The following is a 12,976-nucleotide window of genomic DNA, read 5'->3' as shown; positions in this document are numbered from 1 at the left end:
TTATCAAGTAGTCTGGTGAGGAAGATACAATCGTAGTCCTAGAAAAGTGTTCTGGACGACAGGAGCAAGGTTCCAGGGGGCTCAGGACAGACTTTCCTGAACAGCCACAGTGAAGGATAAGTAGGCACGCCCCTGTGTTACAGAGGTAGGTGAAGGGAGAGAACGCTCCGGGAAATGAGCATAGCATGTGCAAAGGCCCTGTGGCTAGAGGGAGCCCAGCCCATTTGAGAAGTAAGGTTGGTGTGGCTGGAGCAGAGACAGCAGGAGGAGCTTGGGGAAAAAATTTCTGGTGGCAAACCACAGTGGGCTGGGGACAACCAGGAGGGCCTCAAAGAGCAGGGTGAAAAATCTGGCCTTTTTTTTTCCTGAGAGCAACAGGGAACATCTGACAGGTTTTAAGCAGGCAGGCAACAAGGCCAGGCCTGCAATGCTAAAAGGTCACTCTGCCATCTGGTGTGTAGGATGCTTGGGAGGAGGCAGAAGGCACCAGGGAAGGAAGCAGCAGCGTCCACAGGGTCGGGCCTGTCCCTGATTCACCCTCACCCCTTGGGCCTAGCATTGTGGCTGCACAGAGCTGGCTCAGAAAATATCTCACCCATGAAACAGAATTCATGCAATGCTTTGGAGTCAGGAACAGATGGGGACAGGGTGAGCCTTTCGAGTGGGCACAGCCCACACCCTGGCCACAGGAGGGAGAATGCAGTTGAAAATTGGGACACCGCCCCCCAGGCCTTCGAGGCACCACTATCTGAGGGGTTTTCCAGCAGACTTCCCTGGGGCCCATTTCCTACAAATCCACTTCCTCAATCTCAATAGGAAGTGACAATGTCCTGTGTCTGGGGTTCACCCTGGTCCCCACCTCCACAGGGCACTGTCCAGCCTTTACAGTTGACATGGCAGCCAGTGCTGCTCCCCTCCTCTGTTTTATTCATTGGGGTATCACATAAAATTTCACTTGGCCAAAGGATTCTGTTACCAAAAGAGAGAACCACTGGCCTACATCACATTTATTCCTCTAGCATTCACTGAATGCCAACGAGGGACCCACCAGTGAGCAAGACCCAGCGACTGCCCTTCTGAAGCCAGGCAGAAGCCACGCTGAGATCAAGGAGTGAGGTTCCTTTGGCTCTGGCTGAATGTTGGCAGTGCTTTGTTCTGTAGCCAGAAAGGATGTGAAAAGGGGCTGTGAATGGGGAATCTACCAGCAAATCTACAGAAGTGACTACAAGTGCCACGAATTAGAGAACACTTCCTGCAAGCCAGGCCCTGGGCTCCTAAGTATTTCACACACATCATCGCACCTAACCCCACACATCCCTGCAGGATTATAATCATCCGCATCTTGCAGAATATAAAACAGAGACTCAGAGAGGCTGCACTGACGTGGACTTCAACTGGGTTACACTCAAGCCCGAGTTCAAAACCACATCTGCCAGCCATCAAAATTCACGCTCTTTCCAGGACAGGTCAGAGAGCAGTGCTTCTCTTGCTTGGGGAAGAGAAGACAAGGAGACAAGACAAGGGGACAGCGACCTTCTCCTTAAGGAATCAGACATGTTCTGGGTAGAAGCAGAGGCTAGGAATTTTCCAGTAGATGGAAGATGACATCCAGGATGGATCCTAAAAGAAGGCCAGGAGATTGTGGACTCGCATTAGACCGGACTTTCTACCTGCCAACAGGAGAGCCCATCCTGGAAATCTTGCAGAAAGCAGACCCATCTGTGACCTGGGTGGGGGCTGTAGTCCCTCAAAGCCCTGGCAAAGCAGAAACCCTGCCCAGGCTCTAGAAAGAACCCCTCCCCTCCTGGCCAGCCCCCTAGCCAGCACCTTGTGTCACCATCCAGGGAAACTCTGCTCCCACCCCAACCCCGGCTCTCTGAACTCATTCAGCTCCTGAGACCCTCCCCCAGCAGCCCCCTACCACCCCCACCCCGCCATCAACCTGTCTCCTGACCCCTTTCCGCCTGCCCCTCTTCCCTCCTGGGTGCCATCTTGGTCTCCAGTGAGCTCCCCACCTCGGCCCTCTCCCCACCACATCCTTTCTCATCCACATCCCTCAAGACCTGGCACGTCTCGGAGTGTAAAGTCTACAGCAGACCCAGCAACTGCAGAATAAAACCTGCAACCAGGGAAATCACAGACGCCAAGACCTCCGAGCGGGAGGAGCCTCCAGGGTGCATGGGGTCCAGCCACTGCTTTCAATGTAGCAAAGGAAACCTAGTGAATTGCAGACTCTCCTGTGGTTACGCAGTGGGTAGAGGATAAGGAGGATATGAACTCAGGTTTCATGTCTTTTGGCGTTTAATGTGACAAATGTGGCGGTTAAGGACAAGACTGGACAATGACAGGGGATAACTTCTCTTTAGGAGGTGGGCAGAGGGGCCTGGTACAGACAGAGGTCAGGGAGGGGAGGCGGCCCTGCCGGGAGGGGCTGGGAGGCAGACCCTGGTTGCTACAGTGTCTTTTTTATCAATATCAATGGATAATTTGATTGAGCCGATGAGTCACCTGGCATTCGGGGTTTGAGGCTGACCTGCCAGGGCCAGCGCCGTGCCCGATTAGATTGCGCCTGCTGCTGGAGAATGGGGAGCAGGGAACCCCTCCCACCCAAAGCTTCCTCCCACACCAAGATGAGAGTGGAGGCTGCTCCCTAGAGTTCGGGAGAGCCAGAGCCAGAGCACACATGGAGATGAGGACAGAGGGGCTCAGGGACAGAGAGCTGAGTTCAGGCTGTAGCTATAGGGCAACTCAAGCCAGGGAGCTCACAGGGTGTCCTCAGGGGCTGGGACAGGTGCCCCAGCAGTGACAGCTGCCAGCCGCCCAGGATGATGGGAACACAACAGGTGCAGAGGCGGGGGTGGAGACCAAAAGGGAATCTGAGAAAACAGCCTCGAGTTGGGTGCGCCTCCCAGGCCCTGGGCCCAGCACCAAGCAACCCTTTCTCAGACCCCCTGAGACCCAAACACACCTCCTCCTGCTCCTGCTCCCCAGGTCTGGGCCTCAGGGCCATCGTGGCCCACCTGGACAAGACAGAGGGTCCCTCACAGTCCATGTCAGGCAGAAAGAACAGAACAAGGAAGAACAAGGTTTCAATTCCCAGGACAGAGTGTGCCAGACGGAGCGCCCAGAGCCCCCAGCTGGAAGCAAACATTTACCTGTGATAAGATCTATGCCCGGCCAGGAAGGGTGGATGATGCGCCACCCCAGCCTTGTGGAGGCTGGGAGCTCTGGTCTAGAGGTCAGACAGGGAAGCTCCACTGCCGCATGATTTGGCAAGCCCCAGAGCTCTTCCAAGGCCTGGTGCCCGGCTCAACAAGCAATAGTAACTACTGCTGTTGATAGAGTTGTTCAGAGACCCAGGGAGCTCAGGAATCCAGGTAGAACCTGGAGAGGCTAAGATCTCCACCCAACCTCAGAGAGGAGTGACTGAGGATGCAGAACATGAGTTTAGCACCGAGTATATATGTTGCACTAAGGAGAAAAGGGAGGGCCCGCCTCCATAGGTACCAACCTCCAGCAACAGCATCGTGTACCATTCACTCATTTACTTAGCACCACTCTGCTTGCCCAGTCACACATGCCTTGCGTGCAAATGCCAGCACAGAGGGTTAGGTAAGACTGGGTTCTTCTAATGCACAGATGGCCAACAGGCACATGAAAAGATGCTCATCATCGCTAAGTATTAGAGAAATGCAAATCAAAACCACAATGAGGAGTTCCCATCGTGGCGCAGCAGAAATAAATCTGACTAGGAACCATGAGGTTGCGAGTTTGATCCCTGGCCTTGCTCAGGGAGTTAAGGATCCAGCGTTGCCGTGAGCTGTGGTGTAGGTTGCAGATGTGGCTTGGATCTGGCATTGCTGTGGCTATGGTGCAGGCTGGCAGCTGTAGTTCCGATTAGACCTCTGGCCTGGGAACCTCTGTATGCCATGGGTGCGGCCCTAAAAAAGCAAAAAAAAAAAACCCAAAAAAACTAAAATGAGATCAGAGTTCTCTTGTGGTGCAGCGGGTGAAGGATCCTGTGTTGTCACTGCAGTGGCAAGGATTCCATCCCTGACTCGGGAACTACTACATGCTCAGGTGCAGAAAAAAAAAAAAAAAAACTGCAATGAAGTATCACCTCACATCAATCAGAATGGCCATCATCAAAAAGTCTACAAATAATAAATGCTGGAGAGGGCATGAAGAAAAGGGAACTCTTTCACACTGTTGGAGGGAATGTAAATTAGTACATCCACTATGAAAAACAGTATGAAGGTTCCCTGAAAAACTAAAAATAGAGTTGCCATATGATTCAGCAATTCCACTCCTGGGCATATATCCAGACAAAACTGTAATTTGAAAAGATATATGCACCCCTATGTTCACGCAGCACTATTCACAATAGCCAAGACATGGAAACAACCTAAATGTCCATCAACAGATGAATGGATAAAGATGCTGTGGAGATATATATATATATATATATTATTAACATATAATAGGAATATATTATATATATAATGGAATATTACTCAGCCATAAAAAATAATGCCATTTGCAGCAACATGGATGGACCTAGAGATTATCATACTAAGCACAGTCAGTCAGAGAGAGGAAGATGAATATCATATACCACTTAGACATGCAATCTAAAACAGGACGCAGGCGTTCCTGTCATGTCTCAGCAGAAACAAATCTGACTAGCATCCATGAGGACGCAGGCTCATTACCTCGCCCCATTCAGTGGGTTAAGGATCCAGCATTGCCATGAGCTGTTGTGTAGATCGAAGATGCATCTCACATCTGGTGTGGCTGTGGCTGTGGCGTAGGCTGGCAGCTACAGGTCCAATTCGACCCCTAGCCTGGAAACCTCCATATGCTTCAGGTGTGGCCCTAAAAAGACCAAAAATAATAAATAAATAAATAAATAAATGGGACGCAAATGATCCTATCTATGAAACAGAATCACAGACATAGAGAACAGATTTGTGGTTGCCAAGGGAGAGGAGAGGAAGGGGAGGGACGAATTGGGAGTTTGAGAATAGCAAATGCAAACTAGTATATATACAGGATGGATAAACAACAGGGTCCTACTATAGCACAGGGAACTATATCAGATATCCTGTGATAAACCACAAAAGAATATGAGAGAGAATACATACATGTAAAACTGAGTCACTTTGCTATACATCAGAAATTAACACAACATTGTAAGTCAACTATTCTTCAATAAAATTTATTTTAAAAAGAGTGAGTTCTTCTAAATAAGCAGAATAAACATCATTCTTTGTCATCTGCTTAGTGCTCTATTTTTGTTCAGGTAGAATAAATTTTAAACTCGAAGCCAACCCTGTTCCTTTGATCACAAGTGATAAAATACCAGGTCTGAATACACATGATTTGCCCCCTAAATAATAACCTTGCTGAGGAAGGTGGGGAAGGGCAGACAGTGAGAAGGTGAAGGGGGAGGTGGGGAGACCCAAGGTGACACAGGTGACAGAATACATGCACTGCAGCAAGACAAGAGCCTCGTCCACTGGAGATGCATAAACACACTCGACTGATCCTGCCGGATTATGAGGGAAGCTGGCAGCTGATAGCAGGAGGTTAAATCCCTCCTCGGCAGGCAGAGACCACCCTCCCCCACTCCATCTCCTCCCCCTCCCCCCACCACACATGCTCCTCCAGGCCCCATGGCTCAGCCAAGGACTCCAGGCACCCACCCTTTTTCTGGTCTCAGCCCCAACCCCTCAAGCCACTCCCAGGCTGTGAGGTGCCTCTGCCCCACCCCCAGCCTCCTTGGCTTCACCCTCCTGCCTTGCTCCTGCTTCCTGCTCCTCAAAGGTCCAGCCTACTAAGGGAAGGCAAAGCCCAGAACCAGCTGCCGTGGCCACCACCTTGATTCCTGTGCTGAGGTTCTGCTCCCTACTGGGGCATCACACTCCAACACTCAGGCTCAGCCACGGAGCATTAGTGGGCATAAGAGGGTGATGGCACAGGACGCTAAGGGGCCAGGCTCTTGGGATGGGGCACTTCCAAAAGGGCCATTGATGGCCAGGCTCCAAGGACCCAACAATACCAAATACTACTCATTGCTACCACTCTCTGCTGCAAAGAGGCTGAGCTGAGAGTCCCAGGGGCTGTTGAAGGGCAGGTGGGTCCGGAAGTCCCAGAACCCCCAGCCCAAAGGAGAGGCCTCTTCTCAGAGCTCTCAGGGGGGCTTCTGCCCCTAAGAGTTCCTTAGTCCCCCTGGCTCTGGCTGCCTTAGTCCCATGGTGGCTCCTGGGAGCCACCATGGTCTCCCTGGCTCCCCATTACCCATCAGTGGGAGGCCCAGCACCTCCTTCTCCTGCAAAACTTGCACAGAAACTGAAAAAAAAAAAAATAAGTATCCAGATCTATTAAGAAAATTATATCTGTGGCCGGCCATTGAAACACCCGCTCTGGGCCCACAGAAAGAAAGGGCAGCCCAAGAACATGGCCCCTAGGTGGGGAAACAGGCTCCGGATACTGTAAATGCTGGCATACTGTGTTCAGGTCACATAGCTAATACATGGCTACACTGGGGTTTGGACACACATGTATCAGATACCAGGGTACAGGTGCCGGCCTCTCTGCCATGTGGCCTCTTGGAATAACAGCCCAGCTCTTCAGAGCTACACACCACTTTCACAAAAATCTTAATGGATGCAAAAGCCCCTAGTAGGTAACACAGGGCAGGTGCTCATCTTTTTCGACAAATGAGAGAAACAGAAGCTCAGGGAGACAGAAATGAATTACAAAGCTATAAAGTACTGGAGCCAGGTCCAGAACACAGATCTCAGACTCAAGAGTCCAGGTCCTGGGCTTTGTCTACTATGCTGCCCTAGAAAAGCCACCTTCAGTGAAATAAACATAGCTTTGGTCAGAGGGGCCTAGGGTGGGGACAGATGCAAATGTAAAACTTGCTCATCCAGGCTTAGCTGGCTCTGGACCTCGGTACCCACAGTCGTTGTCCTACCCCACCTGGATCCCTGACCACCCGCAGACCTTGCCCCTGCCGGGTTCTGGGCCCACTCTCATGCTGGGGGGTGAACGGGGCTCTGCATTTGGTGACTAGCGCTTTCCACCACGCACATAAGGGGAAGTGGAGACTAATGCAGAAGGGCACTTGCCATCACAGGGCTGACACACAAACCTGAAAATGCTCTAAAAAGAGAGAGGAAGAGGCAGGTCCTTTCAGGAGCAGGGGACTCAGACTGGCTCTGAAAACAGGGGCTTCTGTTATCACAGAGCAAACATGAGTGGCTGACCTGAGGTCCAACTGTTGAACTATGCCAGCTCTGGGGCCCACCGTCCAGGGCCATGACCTAGAACACATGGACTTTAGCCATGCTGGCTGAAGAGCCAAGGGCAGGGCATCCAGGCACAGAGGCACCTGTGAGTGCCAGGGTCTATCTAGGGCCTGTCAAGAGAGGCCTGCTGCTTTCATGCCCACGGAGCCCACAAAGGGCCTCTATTTCCTGCCACACCTCTAGCCCGAGGCCCTTAGCCCAACCCCAGACAATCTCACATCGCATCATCGGTCAGCCCCACAAACAGGGCTTCTTGTCCCTAAGGCCTGGGGACAATCAGGCGTGTGCCTGGCTCAGTGCTGGCCGCTCCTCCCACCAGAGCCAGAGCTCAGGTGTGGCTGGTGGAAGGCATGTGTCAGGACTGGTCTTCTTGCCTAAAGGACAGCCCAAGAAGGGCAGCCACCACAGGGCTAATGCAATGACAGAAAACCCATTTTCCTCCCTGTAGCATTTCCTGCAGCTGCCGCATCTCCCAGTTGGCACCTTCATCCATTGTGCCACCTTCCTTTCCTCTCTCTCCAGTACCATATTCAGGCTCCTCCCCTAAGGTGCCACACCCTCCCTCCAGCTGCAGGAGCCTGGGGTCAGACAATCCACCAGCAACCCCAGCAACGGCAACGCACAGGGCAGACTCGCCAGCATCAAAGCTCAGAAAACAAAGCCTCCCCTGGGAACTTGGACTCCTTCGGCCCATGGGAAAACTTGACCAAGGCTTAAGGAGGTCTACAGAAGGCTGCTCGGGTTTGAGGAGACTTGGGGAGGGCAGCCTCATTTCGTGTCTGCATAAATTCCTTCCTCCTGGCTGGGGTAAGGGCTCCAAGAAATGGGCAAATGCAGCCCCTGTGCTGGGTCCCACTACGAGGCAAATCGGGAGCACGGATCTCTCCCCGGACAGCCCCGTCCCCTCTCTAAAGCAATGCCCCACCTCTCACACCTCGACCTCAACCCTACTTAGCCAAACCACTTCTCCCACCCAAAGAACAGAAGAGAGGCTTTTTTTCAGCACCAGCTAAGGGAAGTGGGCTACACTGGCCTTTGTATGGGGTTTGTTTTTACTAATCCTAATGCCACTTCCACAGTCCACTGCATGACCAGGGACTCCTCTGAGCCTCTCCTCAGTTTTCCCATCTGTAAAATGGAGGCACTGGACTCATGTGTCTTCAGCTCTGAACCAGTAGTTCCCCGAACCAGGGATGTGGGCAGGGTATCATCTGAGGAGAAGCAATCAAGAATTCTCCCCCCACACCGCCACCCCCACTTTTCACCAAAGTCTGGTGGAAAATCAAGGATGCGCCAGCCTGCTTTAACTTACTGCTTCTCAGTCCCCTTCTGAGGCATGTCCCCAAGGGTCCACGACTTGGTTTACCCCTTGCGTTCTACTCTCCAGGCCACAAGTCTAGTGTCAGCCTGGAATCCCCCATCTGAGCTGTCACTGGGTCCTTCTATAATCCATCCCCTGCTACTCCTTCAGCTCAGGCCACCAGCATCATCCTGATCTGGATCATTCTAAGAGCCTTTGGCCTCCCTTCCCCACCTCAGGGCTGCCAGGCTGACCTTTCTGCCTGACTAGTCTGGCTGGGTCACGACCCAGCTCAGAGCCCACAGTGGATGAGCTCAACCCTCCTTTGTGGAGCACTCAGGGTCCTCTGTCAACTGGCCCCAGCTCATGTGCCTGACCTCACCTCCTGTGACGTCCCCTAACCCCGAGTGCGTACACTCTATGCACTTGAACTACAGGTGTGCATCACACATGTCCATGGCTCCCTGAATGCAGTTCCTCTACCTGGAATGCCCCAAGCGACACCAGGCACTCAACAGCGCCTACCTCAACTTTATCTTTCAGCATAGAGGACTCCTTCCTCTGAGGTCATCCCAAAGCCCCAGGCAGACTAGGCCTTCCACCTCCAGGACATAGCCGTCCCTCTGTGCAGCCCCAGGTCCCCCTCCCATACGGGGAACAACCTGAGAGCAGACAGGTGTTTCAGCTCTGGATCCCCAGCACCTTACATGGTGGACACTGGCTATACTCAAAGTACATTTTATGAAGGAAGCAAGAAAAGGAGAGGGATTGGAAGAAGGGAGGAAGATAGGCCAGGGCTAATGACAAGTGGTCTTTACTGAGCCCTATCTGATCTTTCTCCAGGCCTCACCCCTGAGGCCACCCTCCCAGCCTTGAGGCCACCCTCCCAGCCTTAATGCCCCCCGTGGACCCGGTGGTATAGGCAACCACTGCCTGACCCATGACCTATCATCGCCGCGGTGGCCCTCCTCATTTCCTGAGTACTACTGGCTGCACGAGCCAGTGCTCACTTAGGTAGAAACAGCCAAGAAGTCAAGCAGCCAGGTGTGTCCTAGAACACCGAGGAACCAGAGCCTTATCTCACCATCTTCCCTGGAGGCAGCAGGGGGGTATCCACCAGCCCCTAACCACCCACTGCAGGACTACAAGGAGAAGATGCTGAAAACCACATACCTGGCTCCTTCCCAGCCTCTCTGGGAAGCAGGTGGCAGGGAGTGAGCCCCTCCAGCTCATTTGCATCAACCATTTACAGTGCATTCAAACCCACGCTGTCCAGAAGAAAAAAGCCCACTGCAATTGCCTGTGACTTTCCCGTCTGTCTTCCCTGCTCTTTTATTTTCTACTTTAATGGCAGGAAGCTGTGCTCAGGAGAAATCTCTACCCTGGCTGCTCCTGGCAGCAAAGGAACTGAATTTTCCCTCTCAACTGAAGGAGGGGGAATGAGCAAAATCCCTCAGGTGTTGCCGACTTAGAGTTTGCAAAGTCTACGAGTATCCGTGAGCTCCTTCAGTCTTCTCAGTAACTGCAGGAGGCTATTCTTGCCAGCCCCCAATTTACAGATGAGGAAACTAAGGTTCAAAGAGGCCGACGTGCCCAAGCAACACAAAACTAATGTGTCACTGGCTGACTCCCCAGCATCTATCCTACTCCAAGATGACAGGGGTTCTCCACCCTGACTACACAATTAGCATCACCTAAGGAGGTTATAAACTAGGGGCGCCCAGTTCCCCATTCCTGACCCATTAATACTGAAACTCTGAGGGTGAGACCCAGGCATGGGTGGGTCTGAAAGCTCTCCAGGTGGTCCTAAGGTGAAGCCAGGGCTGCAATCTGCTGGTATAAACCAATCACAATGGTTCCATTCTTGTTGCCAATGATGGAGTCAAGTGTGGGCAGGTGACTCACTTCTGGCCAATGAGGCATAATGGGAAATCTGCAAAACTCCTCTGAGAAAGGTTTGCTTGCTCCTCAGGAAGAAGCACAAGAGGGGTTGTTCTCACTCTAGATACTGTGGGAGAGACTCTAGATACCGCTGGGTCTGGCTGTGATTTCTGGGACTGCCATGGCCACATCGCTACCAGCCCAGAAAGAAGACAACCCATGCATGGCAGAGCAGAGAGATGGAAAGCACCTCATCCTCGACCTCACCTTAGAGCCCTGACTCCACCAACCCTGAAATCCAACCACCCCTGGGTCTTCCTGGGATCTGAGACAGTCCAGGTCCTCATTTCTTACCTGGACCCACAGCCACAAGACAGCTGCAACCACCTTCCCCATACCCCCACCCCCGTCATCCTCTTAGATCATCCACCACAGGAAGCATAATTGACTGGGGGCTCCAGCTGATATCCATCCCAGAGTTTGCTCCAAGGCCATGCTTCCACAGCAGCTCCCAGCCGATGATGGAGGGGAACAGGGAAAGTAAGGTGGGCCCACTCCCAGGGGATGTGGGACCCCTCTGACCAGTGACCATGGGGCTTGGGCTTGAGAGCTCCCCAAGGACCTTGCCGAACTTTCCTTAGAATTGCACTGCAGCCTAATATGCTCCCCCAAACCTCCCTCCTTACCTCTCTCCTTCACGCAGGCCCACTTGCTTTGAGGTCTGATGGCTCATCCAGTTTCTCCTCACTTCCTACCGACGTGAAGATGCAGGAGGTGCCTCTGATAATTGTTTTAAATTTATTATGGTTGATTTACAATGGTGTGTCAATTCCTCTGATAATTTTTAAAATTATTTTTGCATATTTGCTCCTCGGTTGATGTCTGCTTAATAATACCCTCCTAACAATGGACCTTCACCACCTCATGCCTAGACCACCGTGACAGCCTCCTAAGTGGCCTGCTCACCTCTGAGTCCCCTCCACCCCATTCCCAATCCTTCCTACACAAAGCGTGCTACTGCCCCACTCAAAGACCTTCAATCATTCCTCTGCCTTTCTCCACAGGCAACTGCTGACTCAGACCTACCCCACCAGCCCATTCTGCTGCGTCACTTATAGGCCTGGAGGGCTTGCCCATGTGGGAGCAATGCTGGCTATTTGCAGGGCAGAAATGATTGACACAGCCCATTCCCAATGAACACCAAAGCTGCCCTAGAGCTGAGTACCAACTCCATTCATTTCCGCAGATGTTCTCAATAGCAAAGTCTCCCTCAGACTCCCTGCCTTTTCTTTAGCCCCCAAGGAAACAATTCACCAGAGAAATACCTTTTTCATACAAACAATCCACCAACAAGAAGCAAATCCCTTTAAAGACTGTTACAATAATGGAAATGATTGTTATTCAAAATAGCAATAGGATGAGAAGGATGAAAGAGGTAAAGATGGTTGTGATGAAGAAAACAATAGCAGTGATAAAATATGAACACCGGGGATAAAAAATATTCTAACAGTTTGCACTCAATAATATAAATGCAGTAGAACCGACTTTCCCTTGATCCATCGTATTTTAACCCAATTCCTTTAGAAATTTAAGATAATACAGATATTTAAACACATAAGGTGTTTCCTCTGACACAGGAGTTTGTAGCATGTGGTTCAAGGCTAGTGTGGCAGCTCTGTAGTCATCAGGGACCAGGCCTTTTTTATTAATCATCAGAAAACACCTCTGTTCCACATGACACTTCAAGGTTGCTTCATGGTCCAAGACAGCTGCTGAAGCTCCAGCCACTTTGTCCATATTTCCAGCAGAAAGCAAGAGGAACACAGGAAACCAAAATCAAAGGACTGGAGTTCCCATCATGGCTCAGTGGTTAATGAACCCAAACTTGAATTCATGAGGATGCTAGTTTGACCCCTGCTGGCCTCGCTCAGTGGGTTAAGGATCTGGCACTGCCAGATATGCATGTAGGCTGCAGGTGCAGCTCAGATCCTGCATTGCTATGGCCAGTGTAGGCCAGCAGCTACAGCTCCAATTTGACCCCTAGCCTGGGAACATCCATGTGCTGTGGGTATAGCCCTAAAAAGACAAAAACAAAAAACAAAAGAACAAAATCAAAAGACCTACACCAGCTATCTGCTCCCCTTGAAATGAGCCTTACCCTCCCAACAATTCTAATTTATTCTTATCCTCCCAACAATCCTAGTTTACATTTCATTGATCAGAATGTAGTCATATCATTAAACCAAGCTGCAAGGGAAGCTGGAACAGGTAGTCTTTTCACTGCACACACTGCCGCCCCAAATAAAAACAGGGTCCTTAGCCATAATGATGAGCTCAATTCCCTCTAGAATGCATTATGACTGATGCACATGGACTTCAAAACTGGTGGGGTCTTCCCTGGTGACCCTGTGCACCTGCCACTCCCTCCAGCTGAACTGTATGCTCAATGCAAGAAATTGTGTGGCCCCTGGGCTTGTTT

General features: G+C 51.4%; 1 protein-coding gene across 3 annotated transcripts in view; it reads right to left on the bottom strand.

Moving 5' to 3' along the window:
* Positions 1–12,976, bottom strand: part of NEURL1 (neuralized E3 ubiquitin protein ligase 1) — a 78,827-nt gene that overhangs the window by 38,268 nt on the left and 27,583 nt on the right. Inside the window, exon 1 of one of the 3 annotated variants that reach the window (XM_021072772.1) lies at positions 11,184–11,575. The exons of 1 other annotated variant lie outside the window; for it this stretch is intronic. Coding sequence is in view for 1 of the 2 variants with exons in the window: in XM_021072770.1 (XP_020928429.1) it covers positions 9,790–9,862 (73 nt within the window). In the remaining variant the exon portion in view is untranslated. Of the gene's footprint in view, positions 1–9,789; positions 9,941–11,183; positions 11,576–12,976 lie in introns of those variants that run through there. One more of the 3 variants, XM_021072770.1, reaches the window with a different exon arrangement.

The sequence above is a fragment of the Sus scrofa genome, chromosome 14 (assembly GCF_000003025.6).
Source record: "Sus scrofa isolate TJ Tabasco breed Duroc chromosome 14, Sscrofa11.1, whole genome shotgun sequence".
NCBI lineage: Eukaryota > Metazoa > Chordata > Mammalia > Artiodactyla > Suidae > Sus > Sus scrofa.
The sequence above is the reverse complement of the archived record's forward strand: the minus strand, read 5'-3'. Positions and strand labels throughout refer to the sequence as shown.